General features: G+C 52.2%; 7 protein-coding genes across 7 annotated transcripts; 3 read left to right on the top strand and 4 right to left on the bottom strand.

Moving 5' to 3' along the window:
* The first annotated feature begins 825 nt into the window (after positions 1 to 825).
* BJX67DRAFT_331431 (PIG-L family deacetylase) lies at positions 826 to 2238 on the top strand. Its single transcript, XM_071027512.1, has one exon. The coding sequence runs from the start codon at positions 975 to 977 to the stop codon at positions 1797 to 1799; it is 825 nt and encodes a 274-aa protein (XP_070888424.1). The 5' UTR covers positions 826 to 974; the 3' UTR covers positions 1800 to 2238.
* Positions 2239 to 3916: 1678 nt separating this feature from the next.
* Positions 3917 to 4425, bottom strand: BJX67DRAFT_379000 (uncharacterized protein; the record flags this gene model as incomplete). Its single annotated transcript, XM_071032458.1, has 2 exons — positions 3917 to 4073; positions 4127 to 4425. The coding sequence occupies 2 exons, from the start codon at positions 4423 to 4425 to the stop codon at positions 3917 to 3919; spliced, it is 456 nt and encodes a 151-aa protein (XP_070888423.1).
* Positions 4426 to 4537: 112 nt separating this feature from the next.
* BJX67DRAFT_347377 (sterol desaturase family protein) lies at positions 4538 to 6245 on the bottom strand. The gene is made up of 3 exons (XM_071028526.1): positions 5995 to 6245; positions 5276 to 5950; positions 4538 to 5229 (listed from the first exon to the last, which is right to left on the bottom strand). Exons 1-3 carry the CDS (start codon positions 6134 to 6136, stop codon positions 5168 to 5170), a joined length of 879 nt encoding a protein of 292 aa, XP_070888422.1. The 5' UTR covers positions 6137 to 6245; the 3' UTR covers positions 4538 to 5167.
* An 89-nt stretch (positions 6246 to 6334) lies between these two features.
* Positions 6335 to 8247, bottom strand: BJX67DRAFT_347371 (cytochrome P450). The gene is made up of 5 exons (XM_071028525.1): positions 7801 to 8247; positions 7716 to 7746; positions 7520 to 7660; positions 7334 to 7463; positions 6335 to 7284 (listed from the first exon to the last, which is right to left on the bottom strand). Exons 1-5 carry the CDS (start codon positions 8112 to 8114, stop codon positions 6650 to 6652), a joined length of 1251 nt encoding a protein of 416 aa, XP_070888421.1. The 5' UTR covers positions 8115 to 8247; the 3' UTR covers positions 6335 to 6649.
* A 70-nt stretch (positions 8248 to 8317) lies between these two features.
* BJX67DRAFT_331739 (uncharacterized protein) lies at positions 8318 to 9652 on the top strand. The gene is made up of 2 exons (XM_071027513.1): positions 8318 to 8700; positions 8760 to 9652. The coding sequence occupies exons 1-2, from the start codon at positions 8520 to 8522 to the stop codon at positions 9383 to 9385; spliced, it is 807 nt and encodes a 268-aa protein (XP_070888420.1). The 5' UTR covers positions 8318 to 8519; the 3' UTR covers positions 9386 to 9652.
* Positions 9653 to 10249: 597 nt separating this feature from the next.
* BJX67DRAFT_347364 (uncharacterized protein) lies at positions 10250 to 11642 on the top strand. The gene is made up of 2 exons (XM_071028524.1): positions 10250 to 10637; positions 10693 to 11642. The coding sequence occupies exons 1-2, from the start codon at positions 10622 to 10624 to the stop codon at positions 10941 to 10943; spliced, it is 267 nt and encodes an 88-aa protein (XP_070888419.1). The 5' UTR covers positions 10250 to 10621; the 3' UTR covers positions 10944 to 11642.
* Positions 11643 to 11813: 171 nt separating this feature from the next.
* Positions 11814 to 16228, bottom strand: BJX67DRAFT_370711 (Six-hairpin glycosidase-like protein; the record flags this gene model as incomplete). The annotated part of the gene is made up of 11 exons (XM_071030953.1): positions 11814 to 12101; positions 12156 to 12277; positions 12345 to 12831; positions 12889 to 13376; positions 13412 to 13732; positions 13941 to 14032; positions 14190 to 14755; positions 14808 to 15445; positions 15496 to 15595; positions 15645 to 15931; positions 16000 to 16228. 11 exons carry the CDS (start codon positions 16226 to 16228, stop codon positions 11814 to 11816), a joined length of 3618 nt encoding a protein of 1205 aa, XP_070888418.1.
* Positions 16229 to 16231: the final 3 nt, after the last annotated feature.

The raw sequence follows: 16231 nt of genomic DNA, 5'->3' as shown, positions 1-16231 counted from the left end.
ATATAACGTGATGGATTGGTTGTTTGTATACTCCGTATTCGGTTTCCGGGACGGAGGAGGGCTACTATGACGGAATACATCACTCACGACGTAAAAAAGTATTGGCGGTATGGTATATCTATCGGTCCATACGTGTGGTGACAGCAGGTAGGTAGGACGCTGAATGGATGCATACTCTGCATACTACTCAGAGCTATTAGCCTCGAAACTATTCTTTTTAATTTTTTCAAATGTCAACGGAAAAAGTAGAAGAGCTTGTTAGCTGTCAGATTCTTCTACAAAGAGCAGCAAACCAACTCAGTGGACACCCACGCCATACCGAGAAAAGCCCATGAACAAAACAGTGGAGCTTGCCAAAGGGGCACGAGTTATGCACCGTGTACAGGAAGTACTGTAAGTAAGGAAGCAGCCAGGATGTCAGTTGTGCATACATACAATTACCCTGGAAAAGCTCAACGGGAGTTCCGGCACGGCGCAACACGGCACGGCAGTTGTAGCCCGCGGCGTCCCATTGGGGCATTTCTTGTTCCCCCTGTCAGATGGGGTATAACATTCCAAGCGGGATGAGGCTACCGAGGCGTCGGACGTGAGCCCCTGGTGATTGTGAGTCGTGGGAGTATATACGGCTGTAGAGTCGCGCCTATCACGGTCTGTTCCCCGGCGGGATACTTGGTCATATTGGATGGACAATACAGACGTACTTTTGTATCTAGAGTACGAATGAAAGACGAAAATTGAGAACGCTCCTTTTCGTTGAAGCCGAGAAGCGATTGTGCTGTATGTCGCGGCGGCAGGGGTTGGAATGCTCAACCCCGAAGAATGTTTGCACAACCGTATAAATAAACAAATGAGCCATTCCAGGATATCGACGTGAGGCATATATAAAATCACCATGTAAGACCAGAATACGCAATGCCTCTAGTCACAGTTCTTCCCTCCTTATAGGTATCCCTCTCTCCCAGAATCAGCTCAAAATGAAGCCCTCAACCTTTCTTACCGGGGTAGCCCTCATAACCCCCGTCTTCAGCGACAACACCTTGAGCATAGTCGCACACCCCGACGACGACTTCCTCTTCATCAACCCCGACATCCTGCATGACATCGCCAACGGCTTCAACGTCCGCACAGTGTACTTAACCTCCGGCGACGGAGGCGAATCCTGGCCCTACTGGACCGGCCGACAAGCCGGTGCGCTCGCAGCGTACGCCCAAATGGCCGGTGTCGAGAGCGTCTGGGACGAAGGTGACATTGGCGTCGAGGGGAAGGATATCCCGCTGTACACGCTGCGCGATCATCCCAGCGTATCGCTCGCGTTCATGCATATCCCCGACGGAAGTATAGACGGGAATGGGTTCCCGGCGACGGGGCAAGAGAGTCTCGAGAAACTCTGGAAGGGCGCGATTCCGCGAATTCGCACCGTCGATGAATCGGGGACGACGTACTCGAGAGACGAGCTCATCAATACCCTCACCCAGATCATCAACGATTACCAGGCTGATAGCCTCAACTCCCTTGACTACTTGCATGACTATGGCACCGGTGATCACAGCGACCATACCTCTGCTGGGCTCTTTACGAACACGGCTGCTATCCCATCCAACTTTCCCGGGGATGTTATCGCGTACCGCGGGTATCCGATCAAGTACGATCCCCCGACAATTGGTGGGGACGATCTAGTAAGGAAGAAAGAGGCATTTTATACGTATGCAAGTTACGACCCGGCGGTCTGCGCGAGCGATGCCTCTTGCCAGGGGACGGAGTATGAGCTTTGGTTGCCGCGGTTGTACACTGCGAATTAACAGCCCTGTTCTCGTATTAATGAGTTTGTTATATGGGTTTGCTTCGCAATTTACGGATTTCGGCCATCGAACTCTGAATTAAATATATTCAAAGTAATCAGTCAACGACGAACCAAGTGTGGCAGGGGTCGACCGCGCCAGGTGGCCCCAATTGAAGAGCCACGTTTGCCTTCGTGCCGAACGGGCGCGAACTCCAACAGTACTAATACCAATCGGTGTGGCCTCGTAGCTGGCAAGTCTTACGACGGCTAGACGGGAGTTTCCCCTTTGGGCAGTCGTGTGTCGGGAAGTCGCAGGGACGTTGTTTTTCACAAAGTGCGAAGACGGACGCCCCGACAGCGCACGTCTTTAGGCCAGAATAGAGAACCAATATTTTATGGTGGGCGCGCAACTACTGGGAGTCACGGAAAATGAACGGATGGAACAATTTAGATAAGTTAGGCGATTGGTCCTTGAGTCAGGTTAATGACGTGCGTGTAAAGGTGGAGGGAGGCCAAGCCAATCCCTAGTAGCGCGTCCTGTGCGACAAGATATTATCCCGTGAATATGGGCGCCGGAATAACTCCGTCCCTGGTTATCAAGAATGCACTCGATTCAAGCATGGAATGTTGAATCTGCCGGCATCTCGCTCGCATTTCCACCAAGATAGCCCGCTGCCCAAGCGCTTCTGAGAGACGGCGCTGGTTAAATGAGTAATGCGCACTGAGTCCGGAAAGTTCCACGGCGGGAAAAGCAAAGTGAGCGAGTCAGGTGCCAGCCCTGATTAGGCAGGCTGAGTAGTTCACCAAACACGGCTCCCAGGAGAGTTTCAAAAGCCTCATTTTCGAGTCCAGTGAAGAAGGCAGTGCGCATGAGAGCGGATGGTCCGTGGGACTTGTTTCACAGGCTAAAGTGCGCAAGTGTTGGAATACCCGGTGTGATTTGCTGAACTGGCCGTGACGACTGTGGATACCTAACACCAACACCGCTGGGAATCGTCCAGAAGCGCTGTGTCTGCACGAGATTATGCAAGACATTCTGTTTTGAGCATAGTGCGTGTCGTGTCCTCCTCGGGAGCGAGGGAGGGAGGGAAGGATCCTCAGAAGGATTCAAGGCCATGCACCTGTGATGCCCGTGCCATGCCGGCAGTGTGCGATTGCCATGCCATGATGTGCAGCGAGGACTGGTCTTTCCTTCCACTAAAGCATCGCAGTCGTCCCGGTTTTCTAGGTTCGCGCGTATCAAGGATTAGACCCAAGCGAAGAGATAGAAGCCGCGCTCCCGGAAGATGCCACGGCAGAAGGCTAGCTTACTGAGGGCCCGGATGAGGGAAATCTTCGTTATTGCAGGGCTTGGAGCCCAATCAGCTCTTTGTTGTAGTTCCACGCCCGCGTGATTTGTCCAACGGAGCAAATCCGCGTGAAGGGAATATCTATCCAGCTCACCATAGGCTGCGCTCGGACGGGAAACGCCTCTCCTTGGATCCGAATTGAGTAATCGCTCTACCATTGCTGAGCATGCTCGCATCAGATTCGCAGCCCTCAAAGCGAAGATCAAGGCCAACTATGATGACAGTGTCATCTCTGATATCGTCTCCCCCACCTGCCCAGCAAGGTATTCATAGTCTGAGATATCTGCCTGAGATATCTTACCTTGAACACCCTGTTCCCGGGCGTCCGGTCGTTGCATGGCTTTCGGAGTTTCCAAGAGTGCTGTCTTGAGGTAAAGTATGCCTTCCCCCGCGCCCGGTTGCACACCAGCAGCATATTAATATAGCGCAAGCCAAACTAGATCCCGCCCTATTGGCTATACCACCTCCTACCCCGCGTCCAACCGCTGGGCCGCCGAACTCGCCTGCAGAAATCATACGGTCTGAGGACACATGCTGAAGAGGGCAGATGTGTAACAACGTGCGGGGACGTTTTGGTCTTTGCGGCCACGAGGCAACCGTATACATCGCAAGGTGTCGACCAGCCATCCAGAGCCGGGTTTTTTGTCCTCCGGATCAGCGAGTGGATGTTTGGGACTGGCAAGAGGATAAAGACAATGAGCTATGTCCGTCCTGCAGGGGAGACACGCCACCTGAGACTCCATGAGGGATAAGAGAGAAACTCATATCGACTCGAAGGGAGGAATTTTCAAGAGGCACTGGCAGTTTCATGATTTGAATTTTGCAAGAGTCCTGATTCTTTTCGCATCTCAGACACAAGCTTCTGCTCAAGGTGGCCGCCCCATGGAAACGACGCGGCCCGAGTTTTCGCCTTTTCTGTCCATTTATCGCGTCGGATGAACATCCTAATTGTTATTAGCCATATGTCTTTAACCCTTAATTACTGAAATCAGCACACCATTCATCACCACGGCGACTGGCGAGATAGACGGGGTGTGGTATGCGTGTAACGTCACTATAAGATAGAGTTTCCCGAACGTTCAGGTCGATAATAAACCACCGTTTCAGGGGAAGCGCGGAATCAAAATCCGCGGGGACGTGGACATGGTCGTAGACCGCCGGGTGGAGCGTGGCGTGGAATCTCCGGTTTAGGAGATCCCTACACACAGCGTCTCCAAGGGTAATATGGCGGCGCTGAGGATTGCCCGGGATATCAGCGACGCAGACATAGATGACGATCCGCATTGGATGGGCCATGGTGGTTTGAGGGTGAGAAAGAACGAGTTGCAGCAGACGAAGGACGGACGGGAGAGAGCCGTTGGAGATGGGGAAAGGGAGGGAGAGGGAGAAGTCCTTTGTTTGCCCCATCGCCACAACGACTCGGAGGGAGAGCGAAGGGGGGGGGCGGTGATCACATTCGGCCGGAACACGGAGAATCCCCCGACCGGTCGGACGTGTCATTTCGACGCACAAAGCCTCTCAGAAAGTGAAGATTTGGAGAGGTTGTTCTTTCTTTTCGTCTTTCTTTCTCGCGAGAAACACTCCCCGCCAAGGACCCTGATAAGATTTTGCAGGATTTAGGTCAAGAATCAAGGTTCCAGGGTCTGGGTCAGGGTCAGGGTCTTTCCCAGCGATCGCCAGCGTTGCAGGTGCCACTAACGACCCGGACCCTCTTTAGTGGGATCTCAGGGCTGGCGGCGTCCACGGCTCAAAAGTACACGAACCAGGGTATAAAGTACCAGTACCTTGGATGACATCGCCTTTAATCGACGGATTAGGTACATATACATCAACATACTGAGCTCAGGAGCGCAATTGCTCGCTCCTCCCACCACACTTGTTGCGAGATCGCCATGCTTCTCCAGTGATCGTGCGCCATAGGTACCTCACCAAGACCGCATATATTACATGATATTAATATTCTGTCGTACAAATAGGGCAAACAACCCGCAGAACGAGCAACCAAGACTTTCCCCCGATCTAACAACCACCGACTACCTCACTGCCGTGAATCATGTCCCTTCGCCTTCCCTCTCGGCCCAGCAACCGTTCCCATAAACACTAATCACTGTCAGCGATATTCGACGAGAGAAAATAGAAAACTCACCGTCCCAATACGTGAAGGAGCTCGAGTAATTACCCCGGAAGTATCGATGGTGGTCATCGTGCCAGTCAGCACCACCCCAAAACGGAATGAGCCGTCGCAAGCTCCAGGGAAAGTCGTACCCGGAGTGCGCATCGATAGCCTGCAGCTGACGCAATGCCATCCACGTCAACACGGTTATCAAGTGCACGCTGCCCGTGATATACCCTAGAAGAAGCGGCGGACAGATCGTACCGAGTCCGAGAAGGAAAGTCTCCGCCGGACTGGCGTATTCGGCCGCGAGCCCGAACGGCGCGGCGTACTGATGATGCACTCGGTGGACGGCGCGATAGAGCGGACCCCAATGCAAGGCACGGTGCAGCCAGTAGTGGTAACTGTCTTCGACGATGAAGAAAAGGGCGATTTGCGCTGCAAGAAGCGAGAACTTCGGAAAGGGTACCATATATTGGAGGCCGCAGAGTTCCATCATCGGGTGGAACAGAACAATCAGAGGAAGCTCAACGACGAAGTGAATGGCGAGGATGTATTTGACACAGGTCCATTGGTCGCTGGCTGACGGTGGTGGCTTGTGGTCTTGGATCCTGAAGCGATGGAAGATGCTCGGGAGGGCGTCGGCAACCGCCCAGGGTAGACAACGGCCGAAGTAGATGAGCTCGTGCGCGAGGAAGGTGATTATGCCTACTTGATTAACGTTATCGTAGCAGCCGTGGCGAACATCTTACCCGTGGCGAGAATATCATTGTCCCAGACAGTGTAGTGTGCCCACCAGAGCTGCTCTGGCCAGGTGAGGCTTGTGTTCTGCTTTGCGACGCGAACGAACTCGAGGTAAGGCATTTGATGCGACGGAGATGCGAGGTTCACCATGGTGATACAACTACCAGTGTAACTTGGAGTTGGTACGAAATCTGCGAGGTTCCTTATTTCTAGCCCAGTCGGTGCCTGCGCTTAGCTAAATCCCGGATGGCCTGATCAAAACATACCACCACGGATACTCCAGATCCGATCCCACGCCAGAAACAAAACGTTGAAGCTTTGCAGTTTTAATTCAGGAAAAGGCCGTATGGTGAAAGTGATCAAACCGCGTGAAAGTATTGATAAGCGAAGACATCGATTCACAGTAACAGCATTATCCCGAGTAACACGACTATAACTTCACTCCCTCTCACTAAACCTAAGCTTACATGTCTGATCCTTAGGCCGCGCGGAAATAATCTGGTCATCGATATCCATACACCCAACCATATCCGAGGCCACAGTAGTCCGATATCGCGAGTAAACCTCCCTTAGAAGAACCTTCATCTCCACTGTCGCCAGACTAGAAACAGTATCAGCAACACAACCCAAAGCACTAACCCGAAGGTAAAATTAGAAAGATGCTTACTTCCGCCCAGTGCATCCCCTTCCGCCTGTCGAGAAAGCGAAGAATAAGCGATTCCGTTCAGCAGCTCCCTTTTCCTGCATCCACCGATCTGGGTTGAAGGTGTCCGGGTTGGGGAAGATAGCGTCGTCGAGCCTATGCACCGTATAGGGTTGGCAGCTGACAATGGTTCCTTCTGGAACGAAGTGGCCGTCAATGGTCCGCCCTCCTCCAGGTACGTATCGCGGGAAGCTCATCGGAATCGGCGGCGCACAGCGCAGTCCCTCTTTAACGACAGCATCTAAGTACGGTAGACGGTCTAGTGGGGTATCTTTCGCTGCACACCAAAGTTCCTCATGCAGTTTCTCCTGGAATCGGCGATTGCGCGGTTGAGAGAGTTCCCACATTAAGAAGCAGAGGCCGTCACCCGTCGTATCAATTCCGGCAGCCATATGATCCTTGCATTCTGCTGCAATCTGGGCGTGATTTAGGGGAGAATCCTGGCGAGCCAGTTTCCCAACAAGACTATGTTGGGTCGGTGCTTGTTGTGCCGCCATTTTGAGGACATACTCGTTTGTTTTAGGAGCGCGGCGGGGAATCAAACGGGATGGAAAGTAGGGAGCGAGATTCGGTAGATAATATTGCAGGAGGTTCTCTGTAGATTATGTTTAGTATTGCAACAAGAGCAACTCGGAGGAACTAACTCTGAAGGCTCTGGTGGTAGGTGAGCTCCTCCATAATTTCAAAATCCTTGTCCAGGTCGAGCGAGCGTAGTCCCCCAGAGCTGAACATGAAGTTCGTCACGCCGTCAAGAGCAAAACAGTGTAGCCATACCTGATATATTAATCACCAGGACAGGAAGACGTCATAGAGCGAGCGGATATGCGTACATAAATGTCAACACTCTCTCGCTGGGCAAGGCATCGAGATACGAAAGCTTTCGCCCGGTCTTCGATAGCGGATATATGCTCTGCCCGTAGTATATTGGTCATAGCATAACGATCTGCCAGTTCTCGTTTGCGCTGACTATGCTACGTATTGTCAGCTCTGAGAATGACACTGATCAGGGCAGGGCAAAGAACAAACGTTATACTTATCGAGCGTCGAGAACATAGTCCTGGGAGCATTAGCTCAACTAAATCTGACGTTCGCCCAGTACCGGGTTGCACACTTGATTCCAAATTGCCGGAACAGATCATATAACTCCGTTTTGTCGTATCCACTCCCTCCAGACGCATAGATCTCTCGAATCGCTTCCAGACTCGCAAATGAGGCCTCATTGGGCGCTATTCGAACCGCAACGCCATATTTCCGATGGAGCTCGTGGATATATAACCGTCGGTTTGAGGTAAACTCGTGGTACTTGAGAACTAAACTAGTAAACTTTGTATACCATGGCCCTGGAAGCTTAGCGACAGGAGATCGCAGCCGCCGGACGAGAAATAGAGAGAGGAGGAAGACGGTTGCTAGCCAAAGAGTCAACATCTTGGTGGAAGATGTTCATCGTAGTGACTCACCATTGGAGCGGCCTTGACGTATATACCTTTGACACTGGTTAGCCCTCGATAAGCAAACTGATGAGAAAGGTGCCTCCGACTCATTTTCCTATCCTAAAAGGGAAACAGGAGGAGAACGGCAGTTGGAGTAGCCAAAGCGGCCAATCCACTCCATGCAATTCGAGATACGTGCGGGGAAGAGCCGATAAGGCTCCCGACCCCTCGGTAGGCTGCAGGAGAAAAAGAGCTGCCAGTTCAAGATGCAGCGATAGTTGAAGGTGCAACATCCGATGAATAATACAGCTGAGTTGACTTTTGTGAATGCAAGGACCTGACAGTGGGGTGATCCCGACGCTTCTCCCACCTCACTCGACGAACGCTCTACTCGGACGTAATGACGGAAAGTCGTCTATCAACAAGAATTTCTCTCAGATGGCCACCTGAGGCGACATTCGAAAACACAGATACCCTGGTTCTCTCTGTGGGAAACTGGTACGTCGACCTCCGCGTGGACCGCGCCACCAGGACAATCGACTGGGCGATCGCGGGGGAGCGACTTCAAGCCCAGGATTCAAGTGCGCATTTTCACTCCACGTCTTCAAGCGAGACGCGGAAAACTGACAAGGCATGGCAGACGAAGTCCTTTTCACGCATGAGCTCGATTCGAAGAATTCATTCGGCGTTGCCGATTGCGGAAGCTTCTCATCTCTACCCAATGGCGATGATTTGGAGGTTGGGGTTATGCCACGTCATGATCTGCCAGGTGCACCGGTGAGAGAGTACGAAGAGGTTTGGAGAAAGTTATTGTTTCGCAGGGTTGACGACAGACCATCCAGAGGGTTGTCGTTTGTTCTCGAAGCCGGCGGAGACGTGGGATTGGAGCAGGGCGAAGAGAAGGAGGTGGTTCGGACATTCGTCGGTGCGATTTGGGGAACGTATATCGCCCTCCGTCAGAAACAAGTTCTTATAAGGCCAACTGGAGACTCGAACACGGTTATTAAGAGGGGTGGGGAGGTGAGTGCACGGAGGGAGGACTTTGTTCGAGGCGCCGGGTTTCGGGTCAAGTACACGATTGGTACTGAAGCTGGGGAGCTGCCCGCACGAGACGATGTACAATTTCTTGCGGTAGATGGGATTCGGCAAGCCAATGACAAGGTGATGGTGCGTGGGCAAGCGTATGTGATTCGGGCTTTTGAGGATCTGGGAGAGGATTTGGAGCAATATCTGCGGTTATCAACGGATGAGCCTATTGGCAATTAGCATCCTAGAGATGTGTATTCGGGGAGCCCATAACATACCTGTGATTGCTCATGCTCTTTGTTGTCAGCAGAGGGGACATGCAGTTGTTCAAGGCCGAGAATTGGATGTCCGACGGAGATGCCTTGGAAAGGAAGACACCCTCGGGCACGGAGGCATCCCCGCGCCCCCAAACAAAAGAGCATCGCTGCAACGAATAATATGATTTCGTGGTTATCTCATATGCCCATGGTCCGTCTGGTCACAATTATACGGCTTCCGAATTATATTCGTTCGTCTGCAGACGCTCGTTCCGGGCATTTTACCAGGTAGCACAGTCCTCACCTTGGTGCTGCTTCTGTCTTTCCGTGCCCATGCGCGTGGCCATAACCCCCCGCTGAGAGAAATTCCCTGGCAAGTGTGTTTGCTAATTGCCCAAGCAGCTCTGTCTTCGGCGTATTGGCAAATCCAGACGCAAAGCCTTGCTCAACAGTGTTCTCCTTCCCTTTCCCTTGACCCGCCTTTGAGAAACTCCACTTTATATATTCGCAATATATTTACAGGACGGTCCGGTTTTCAAATAAATGCTTATAATCCCCGCGGTCTCTCCAGCATGGATCCGGTTTGGTGTGGAGGCCTAGCGCGATACTGAGCCTGGGCTCAAGAAACCACTGGCAGGAGGAACGGCCCATCTGTCCCAGGACGACGTCAACGGAGTGCAGTCCCCTCATGAACTCCAGTGTTTCGAAAAGTGCGTATCACGCGATCATCTATTAACTGGATATGGAGCTACCCTTGAATGATCCGCTGGCCTGCCTGATGCCTCGCTTTCTAGTTGTGGCTCTCCTTGGATGAGCACCGTTGCACTTTCCGTGGTCCTTTCTTCCTGAAGAGTTGCAGTCTATCAACAGCTGCCAGCCAGGGACAGTTATCGATCTGGTAGCTCATTGGTATGACACGATGCCATCATGCCAGTGTTTGGTGTCAGCACCTGGGTATCTGGGGGTCAATTTTTTGAAACCTTGCCGCCCCCAACGATGAATCTATTCTTTGCCCTCAAGAACAAGCGGATTTGACTGTCACCATCCGATCTAAGCTTGACTGAGGCGAGGCGCAACACACGCTTCAGCTCCAGAAGCCGAATCCTGATATGCACTGAAGAGTGCCTCGGGTGCTACAATCATTCTTGTTGTTAACGATCTTCTGGTGCTAGGGCGCAGTAGTGCCCGTTGTTAAACACCCCATGGAGTCGGAAACACAATGAGAAAGCTGTGTTGTATGTTTTCCATCTTCTATTCGGAATTCCACTAATCAAACGAGGAAGCTCACAGGTATCTCTCACTTCTCCAGCGTCCCACATACCTCTGCATCACTAAGGCAAACCAACGGATATCTTCCGCTGCCCACAGCGTATATAAACAGCCCTTTTTCACCATTTGACTTGTCGATGGATAGAGCGAAAACCGACAGATTGAGAAGGCGGGAAGGAAGATACAAGATTCCCGCAACACAATTGAGCATCATGATGATGAGGCATTGCTATCACGGCTCGCGACAACCTCCCATGCACTTCTCGCTCTGAGCATAATACTACAGGGCTTGTCAAGAAAAGAATGATTGCATTGCCAAAGTCTGTGGTTTCTGGTGGTTTTAGAGGTCCATGATTTTTCGCCTCATGTCTGTGAGCCTCTCTTTGAGCCACTTTTACTGCATCCTGCTTTGCGCAATCGACGAAGTCTCAGCAACCTCTCGGCCCTTCAGGTAGCGTATGCTGACATCTAATATACGGATTAATCCCACAAACGGTCACATCTCACATGCCCATATTAATATTAGCATGTTAAACTGGCTGATCCTCCAAATAGCATGCCCCACGTCCAGTAATATGGAGTCACTTCATTGCACTCCGGTTTGCAGTGCATCCTTCACGAGGGAAGATCCCTGGTCATTCCTTCTGAACAAGGGGATGGTCACCAATGTTGTCCAATGGCGTTCAAGGCAGTAACTAACAGAGGCGCAGAAATGACCCTTGCTCGTACCTTTTCCGTTCCCGAGAGGTGGGTGAAAAGAGTCCATCGCAGGTCGGCGCTATGTTGGGGGAAAAGAGAAATAGTAAGCTCTTCACAGCTGAAAATGTTCCTAATCGTGTCTTCAGATGTCTTGTTATAGGGAACTGCGTCTTACTGAGCTATTTGTTGTACCACCAAGCAGAATAAAAGCACTGCCTTGTACGAGGCTACATCACTACCACCAACACCTGCACTGAGGATGTCGTGGCCGCCGGCTTATCCTTTTCAATCCTGCAATAGGATCGAATTGCCTTATAGGGCATGCTACTTGAGGATGTGCATAGGTGCGTCATAACGTCCATGTATTATCTTCTATTTTACCTGCTCTTGAGGCAATATATATACACATTATTACGCATTTACAACGTTTCTTCGTCTATCCTTCAAAATCCCGTCCCGATATCCGCCCACTGCGGTCCCTCAGCTGCAATGATATATCCATCCTCGCAGACAGAATAAGCGACTTTCGGCAACCCCGCGTAAAACTCATCATACTCTGGATCAAGCGCGTCGCCGAGACTCCCCACCGCGCCGTCAGGGTGTAGTTCATCCCAGGGTTTGATACATGTACTCCCCGCACAGGATTTCAGGACTAGGAGGAGTGCGTCCAGACGGTCAAGGAGAGCTTGCGGGGCGGAACTGTAGATGTTATTGATTTCGTAGGGGTCAGTCTAATTTATTGATGTTAGCTCGAACTTGGGGTGGTTTCGAAGCCTGGTTCTTACGTTTAGGTCGTAGAGTTCGTGATCATCGTTACACCAAACCGCGTAGAAAAGGTTATACTTCTCGCTCACAATGCGCGCGGATTTGTATGTATTGTTCGGCATGCGGTAGGTGTTTGAGGGAGCTGTGAATATTCATCGTTAATCTTCGACCGCGATCAAGGATCTCCATTTTTGGACGGGAAAACATACAGATATTAGCATAATTGCCCTCAAGTACAGCGGTCCCCCAATACTCTACGGTAACATGCTCATGCACAACTGCAGAACTACCCCTCTTGACACGCATCGGTGTGCCATCAAAATCGTCGCGCAAGGGCAGTCCCAGCAGTTCAAACACCGTCGGCGCAAAATCAATATGCGTCGTCACGCTGTTCTCCGTCTGGTTCGGTTTAATGCCAGGCCCGCGCACGAAGAAGGGGACGCGGATGTCCTCCTCGTACGAGGTGGTCTTTCCCGGTGGGAGACGGTGATGGCCGATATGGAAGCCGTTGTCTGAGCTGTATATTACGTAGGTGTTTTCGAGCTGCCCGGCGTCTTCGAGGCGCGTGATGAGCTTGTCGACGAGCTCATCGACACTCTGTAGTGAGCGGAGGCGTTGACGGTAGAAATGGTCTTCGTAGTTGATTACGGACTGATTTTGCAGCGCAAGGGTTTTTATCCAGGAGGCGCCGGTTTGCTGGAAGGTGTCAGCATTAGCAAATCTGGGGTTATCCAATCGCATGGGTATACTTACGTTCGCAGGGTTGAAGGACGGCACGCGAGGGACCCGGGCATCGGGGAAGAGGTGGGCATGACGAGGAGCAGGAACAGGGGCTTGTGGTGGCGTCCCATCGGGGGAGTTAGGCTGCTGATCGAAATGAGGTGCGATGGGAGCAACGGTGAGGAAGAACGGCCGGCTCCGGTCTTCCAACGCATCGTCCAGGAACCCAAGCGCCTTACCTTGAGTCACGTCTGTAGTGTAGTGACCTTCGTAACTCTGAGGTGGCTCATGGTTCCGCTGATATGTGGAGTTCCAGTACGAGTACGTGAACGGATCGAGGAGGAAGTCCGACCCATTAAACCCCTTGACAAATGGGTCGTTGTAGGTCTCGACACTGTGCGCGTTGAAGAGCTTGCCGACGTAGTACGTGTTGTAACCAGCGTTTTGGAGCCACACCGGAAACCAGTCTTCGTTGAAGCCTTGGGAGATAAATTTAGGGTAACCACCTAAAACAATTATTCCTAATTCGAAAGTATAGGACGACGTAACTACCTACCGTATGGAGGACGGACATCGGTAACGTTGGTGTTGTGCGCCTGACGACCAGTCCAGAGACTCACTCTCGACGGACAGCAGAGTGAGGTTGTGACGAAGTGGTTTGTAAAGTCAATTCCCTTTTCTCGGATTCGACTCAGCACATGCGGCATATAGTCAACAGAGTCCATTGTCAGGTCCTGATCATCGGTGAAGACGAAGAGAAAGTTGGGCCGAGACCGAGGGTTTTGTCGACTGGGCATGGGGCCCTGCGAGGCAGGAACAGCCGCAGCAACGGCCGAGAGCCCCGCAAGGGCCACAACACCATTGAACTTCATTGTTGCTGTCAATTGACACTCTCTTTTGGAGCCTGTAAGAGGCGCACAGCTCCGCTTTATACGACGTTGGAGAAGAGTGTTCTCGCAGGAAGATCGGCGGTTGCGAGTCAATAGGGCCGATGACGCGATCGGACAGAACCCCAAGCCTGAATATGTCAACACTCTTCAGTCAAGAGCCGCTTGCGGTCTGCTAATTGCCGGTTCGCAGCTTACAGCCTTGTACTCTGTACGTGTGATGTTGTGGGAGTTTGTGAGGTTCAACGCTGAGAGATCTGGTGATGACGGAGTCCACACCCCCAGTTTCCCTTTATTTGTGTAACCTAACCGACTCAATCAAGTGCAAAAAACACATCATTCCCATTTCCCTATTGCCCCACTGTCAGTAATTTGCAGTCCGTCAACCGGTTGGAACATCATTTGGCACAATCACCTCATTGCCAAACATCCCGCCTGTATATCGACCTCGTCTCGCAGGCCGCCGGCACCTCTAACACTCGATTCGGATTTTCCTCCCACGACACCTGTCCATCCCTGACCCGGACGTATTTGTATTCGACCCTCTGCGCTACATGTAGCCTCGTCGATGCATACCACAACGGGTGGGAAGATGTGTAGCGGTCCGCATGGAGAGATAACCCCATTGCGGGCTCCCAATTACCCAGAACCGCGATCGAACCGACAACACGTATCTCCTCTCCCCAAGACGTCCCGGCGGTGACTTCGAAAGTCACCGAAACTGAAGGGGAAGGTTGGCATGGTTCGGGAGTTGTAGTCGGCAATCCACCCATAGCTGGCCATGCGGTAATTGTAACACTACTGTATGTGCCCACTACTGCGGTAACCGAGCAGGTAGGTGGGATGCTTGGGGAGCCGGGGCGGCCCCACGGAATTGGGCCGATTGCGTTTCGACGACGATTTGCGCTAAGAAGGCTTGCGTAGGACCAGGCTAGGTCGATTGCGGAGAGGTTGGATCCATTGTATCGTGAGAACTGCTCTGATAGGGAACCATTATTCCAAGCGTAGGTTTGCTGTATCAGTCAGCAAATCTGTAAGCCCAGTTTATGCGAACATCAAACGTACGACGACACGCATGAACCCATCGGCATAAGTCCGAACTGCGTCAATTAGCTGATGATATGTTTCCGACAAAAATTGATATGTTCCAGGTACGGCGGTCGGGTGCAAAGCTTGGAAGAAAGGCAGCGATACCTCAGTCACGGTCACCGACCGAAGGCGATCCCACTGATACAAAGCATCGTATAGCTGCTCGGCTGCGGCGAGCGTGCATAGGAACCATGGATTGCCGCCAAAATACACATCCTCGGGGTATCGGCCAACGGCCACAGCTTGATCTGGGCCACGCTCCGCATTTATATCATACAGCTCCCTGAACGTGTCCATCACCCTATGATGGTTTGCTAGGGCTCGGGGCGAACATGGCTGAAACGTAGTATCATCGCACTCAGCACCAGGGTTAAACGTGTGCACAATACCCAGGATTGTGCCCGTATCCCTCCCACTCCGATCGCTATCAAGGTTGGCACGAATAGACGTACCAGTCCAAAAGGACTGCAACAGGCATCGAATCTGCGCTGCCTGCGACTCACACCCCTGGCATGGAAACCCGAGACTCCCCGCAAAGATACTGCCTTCGACGAGAGCCCGGTGAGAGACAGCGAGAGCGAAGAAGGAACGGCCTTCGATCTCCTCCCACAGGTCTATTCATGTTAGCCGGGTGCGACAAAATCGAACTGGCCACGGTGCTCACCAAACCCTTGAGAATGATTCCAGTACTGCGCCACGTAAGCCAAGTCATTGCGCACCACAGGCCACAGCAGATCCGCAGCCACCGCGTGATATCCTCGGCTCTGCCGCACGTCAGTGAACAAACATACAACCCAATGAGATCTGGCCTACCAGCAACCACCACCCAAAATCAATCATCGCAGTTGCCCGCAAGGCCGGGCCGTCCCTTTGCGGACGACCCCAAGACGGCGTAAACGGCGTCTCGTCAGCCATAAACTTCGGCTCCCCAAGTCCCTGCCCGTCCGCCAATCCGCCGCTCGGGTTATCCGTGCCCTGTATCCGAGCCTGGGAAGAGATGTAACCCTCAATGATCGGTAGAAGTTCAGAGTCTCCGCCTCTTAGCATTTCCACGAGCGTCTTCATGACCAGACCTGAGTCCCGCGTCCAAGTGAAGAAATCTTGCATCCCCAGATATTCGTCAGGATCTTATCATTAGTTCTTCTGGGCTCGGGTTGCGGATACTTACAGTCTGGATCTGACCGGCTTGGACTCGCAACCAATACCCCAGAGGTGGCTCCTTCCGCCCATGCACCGTCTTTACCGATGAGATTTAACATGGCCGTCCGAGCAGTGGTTGCTTCGTTTGATAGCCAACTGTCGAGGTCTGGCGGTTGGAGGGGGCGGGGTCCGTGTGTTACCCGGAGATTTGCGAGCCCCAGGAGGAAGAGAGGGAGGAAGAGCGAAATCAGAGCCATCTT

The sequence above is a fragment of the Aspergillus lucknowensis genome, assembly GCF_044049455.1.
Source record: "Aspergillus lucknowensis strain CBS 449.75 chromosome Unknown BJX67scaffold_9, whole genome shotgun sequence".
Classification (NCBI taxonomy): Eukaryota; Fungi; Ascomycota; class Eurotiomycetes; order Eurotiales; family Aspergillaceae; genus Aspergillus; species Aspergillus lucknowensis.
The sequence above is the reverse complement of the archived record's forward strand: the minus strand, read 5'-3'. Positions and strand labels throughout refer to the sequence as shown.

Excerpts from the sequence above, each read along its gene's own strand:
- BJX67DRAFT_331431 (XM_071027512.1), top strand. The coding sequence starts at position 975 with ATGAAGCCCTCAACCTTTCTTACCGGGGTAGCCCTCATAACCCCCGTC.
- BJX67DRAFT_347377 (XM_071028526.1), bottom strand. The coding sequence starts at position 6,136 with ATGGTGAACCTCGCATCTCCGTCGCATCAAATGCCTTACCTCGAGTTC. Across the intron at positions 5,951-5,994 it reads CAATGATATTCTCGCCACGG|GCATAATCACCTTCCTCGCG; the intron begins GTAAGATGTTCG and ends TTAATCAAGTAG. Across the intron at positions 5,230-5,275 it reads CTCCTTCACGTATTGGGACG|TGTTTATGGGAACGGTTGCT; the intron begins GTGAGTTTTCTA and ends GACAGTGATTAG.
- BJX67DRAFT_347371 (XM_071028525.1), bottom strand. The coding sequence starts at position 8,114 with ATGTTGACTCTTTGGCTAGCAACCGTCTTCCTCCTCTCTCTATTTCTC. Across the intron at positions 7,661-7,715 it reads CGACGCTCGATAAGTATAAC|CATAGTCAGCGCAAACGAGA; the intron begins GTTTGTTCTTTG and ends GACAATACGTAG. Across the intron at positions 7,285-7,333 it reads CTACCACCAGAGCCTTCAGA|AGAACCTCCTGCAATATTAT; the intron begins GTTAGTTCCTCC and ends CATAATCTACAG.
- BJX67DRAFT_331739 (XM_071027513.1), top strand. The coding sequence starts at position 8,520 with ATGACGGAAAGTCGTCTATCAACAAGAATTTCTCTCAGATGGCCACCT. Across the intron at positions 8,701-8,759 it reads ACTTCAAGCCCAGGATTCAA|ACGAAGTCCTTTTCACGCAT; the intron begins GTGCGCATTTTC and ends AAGGCATGGCAG.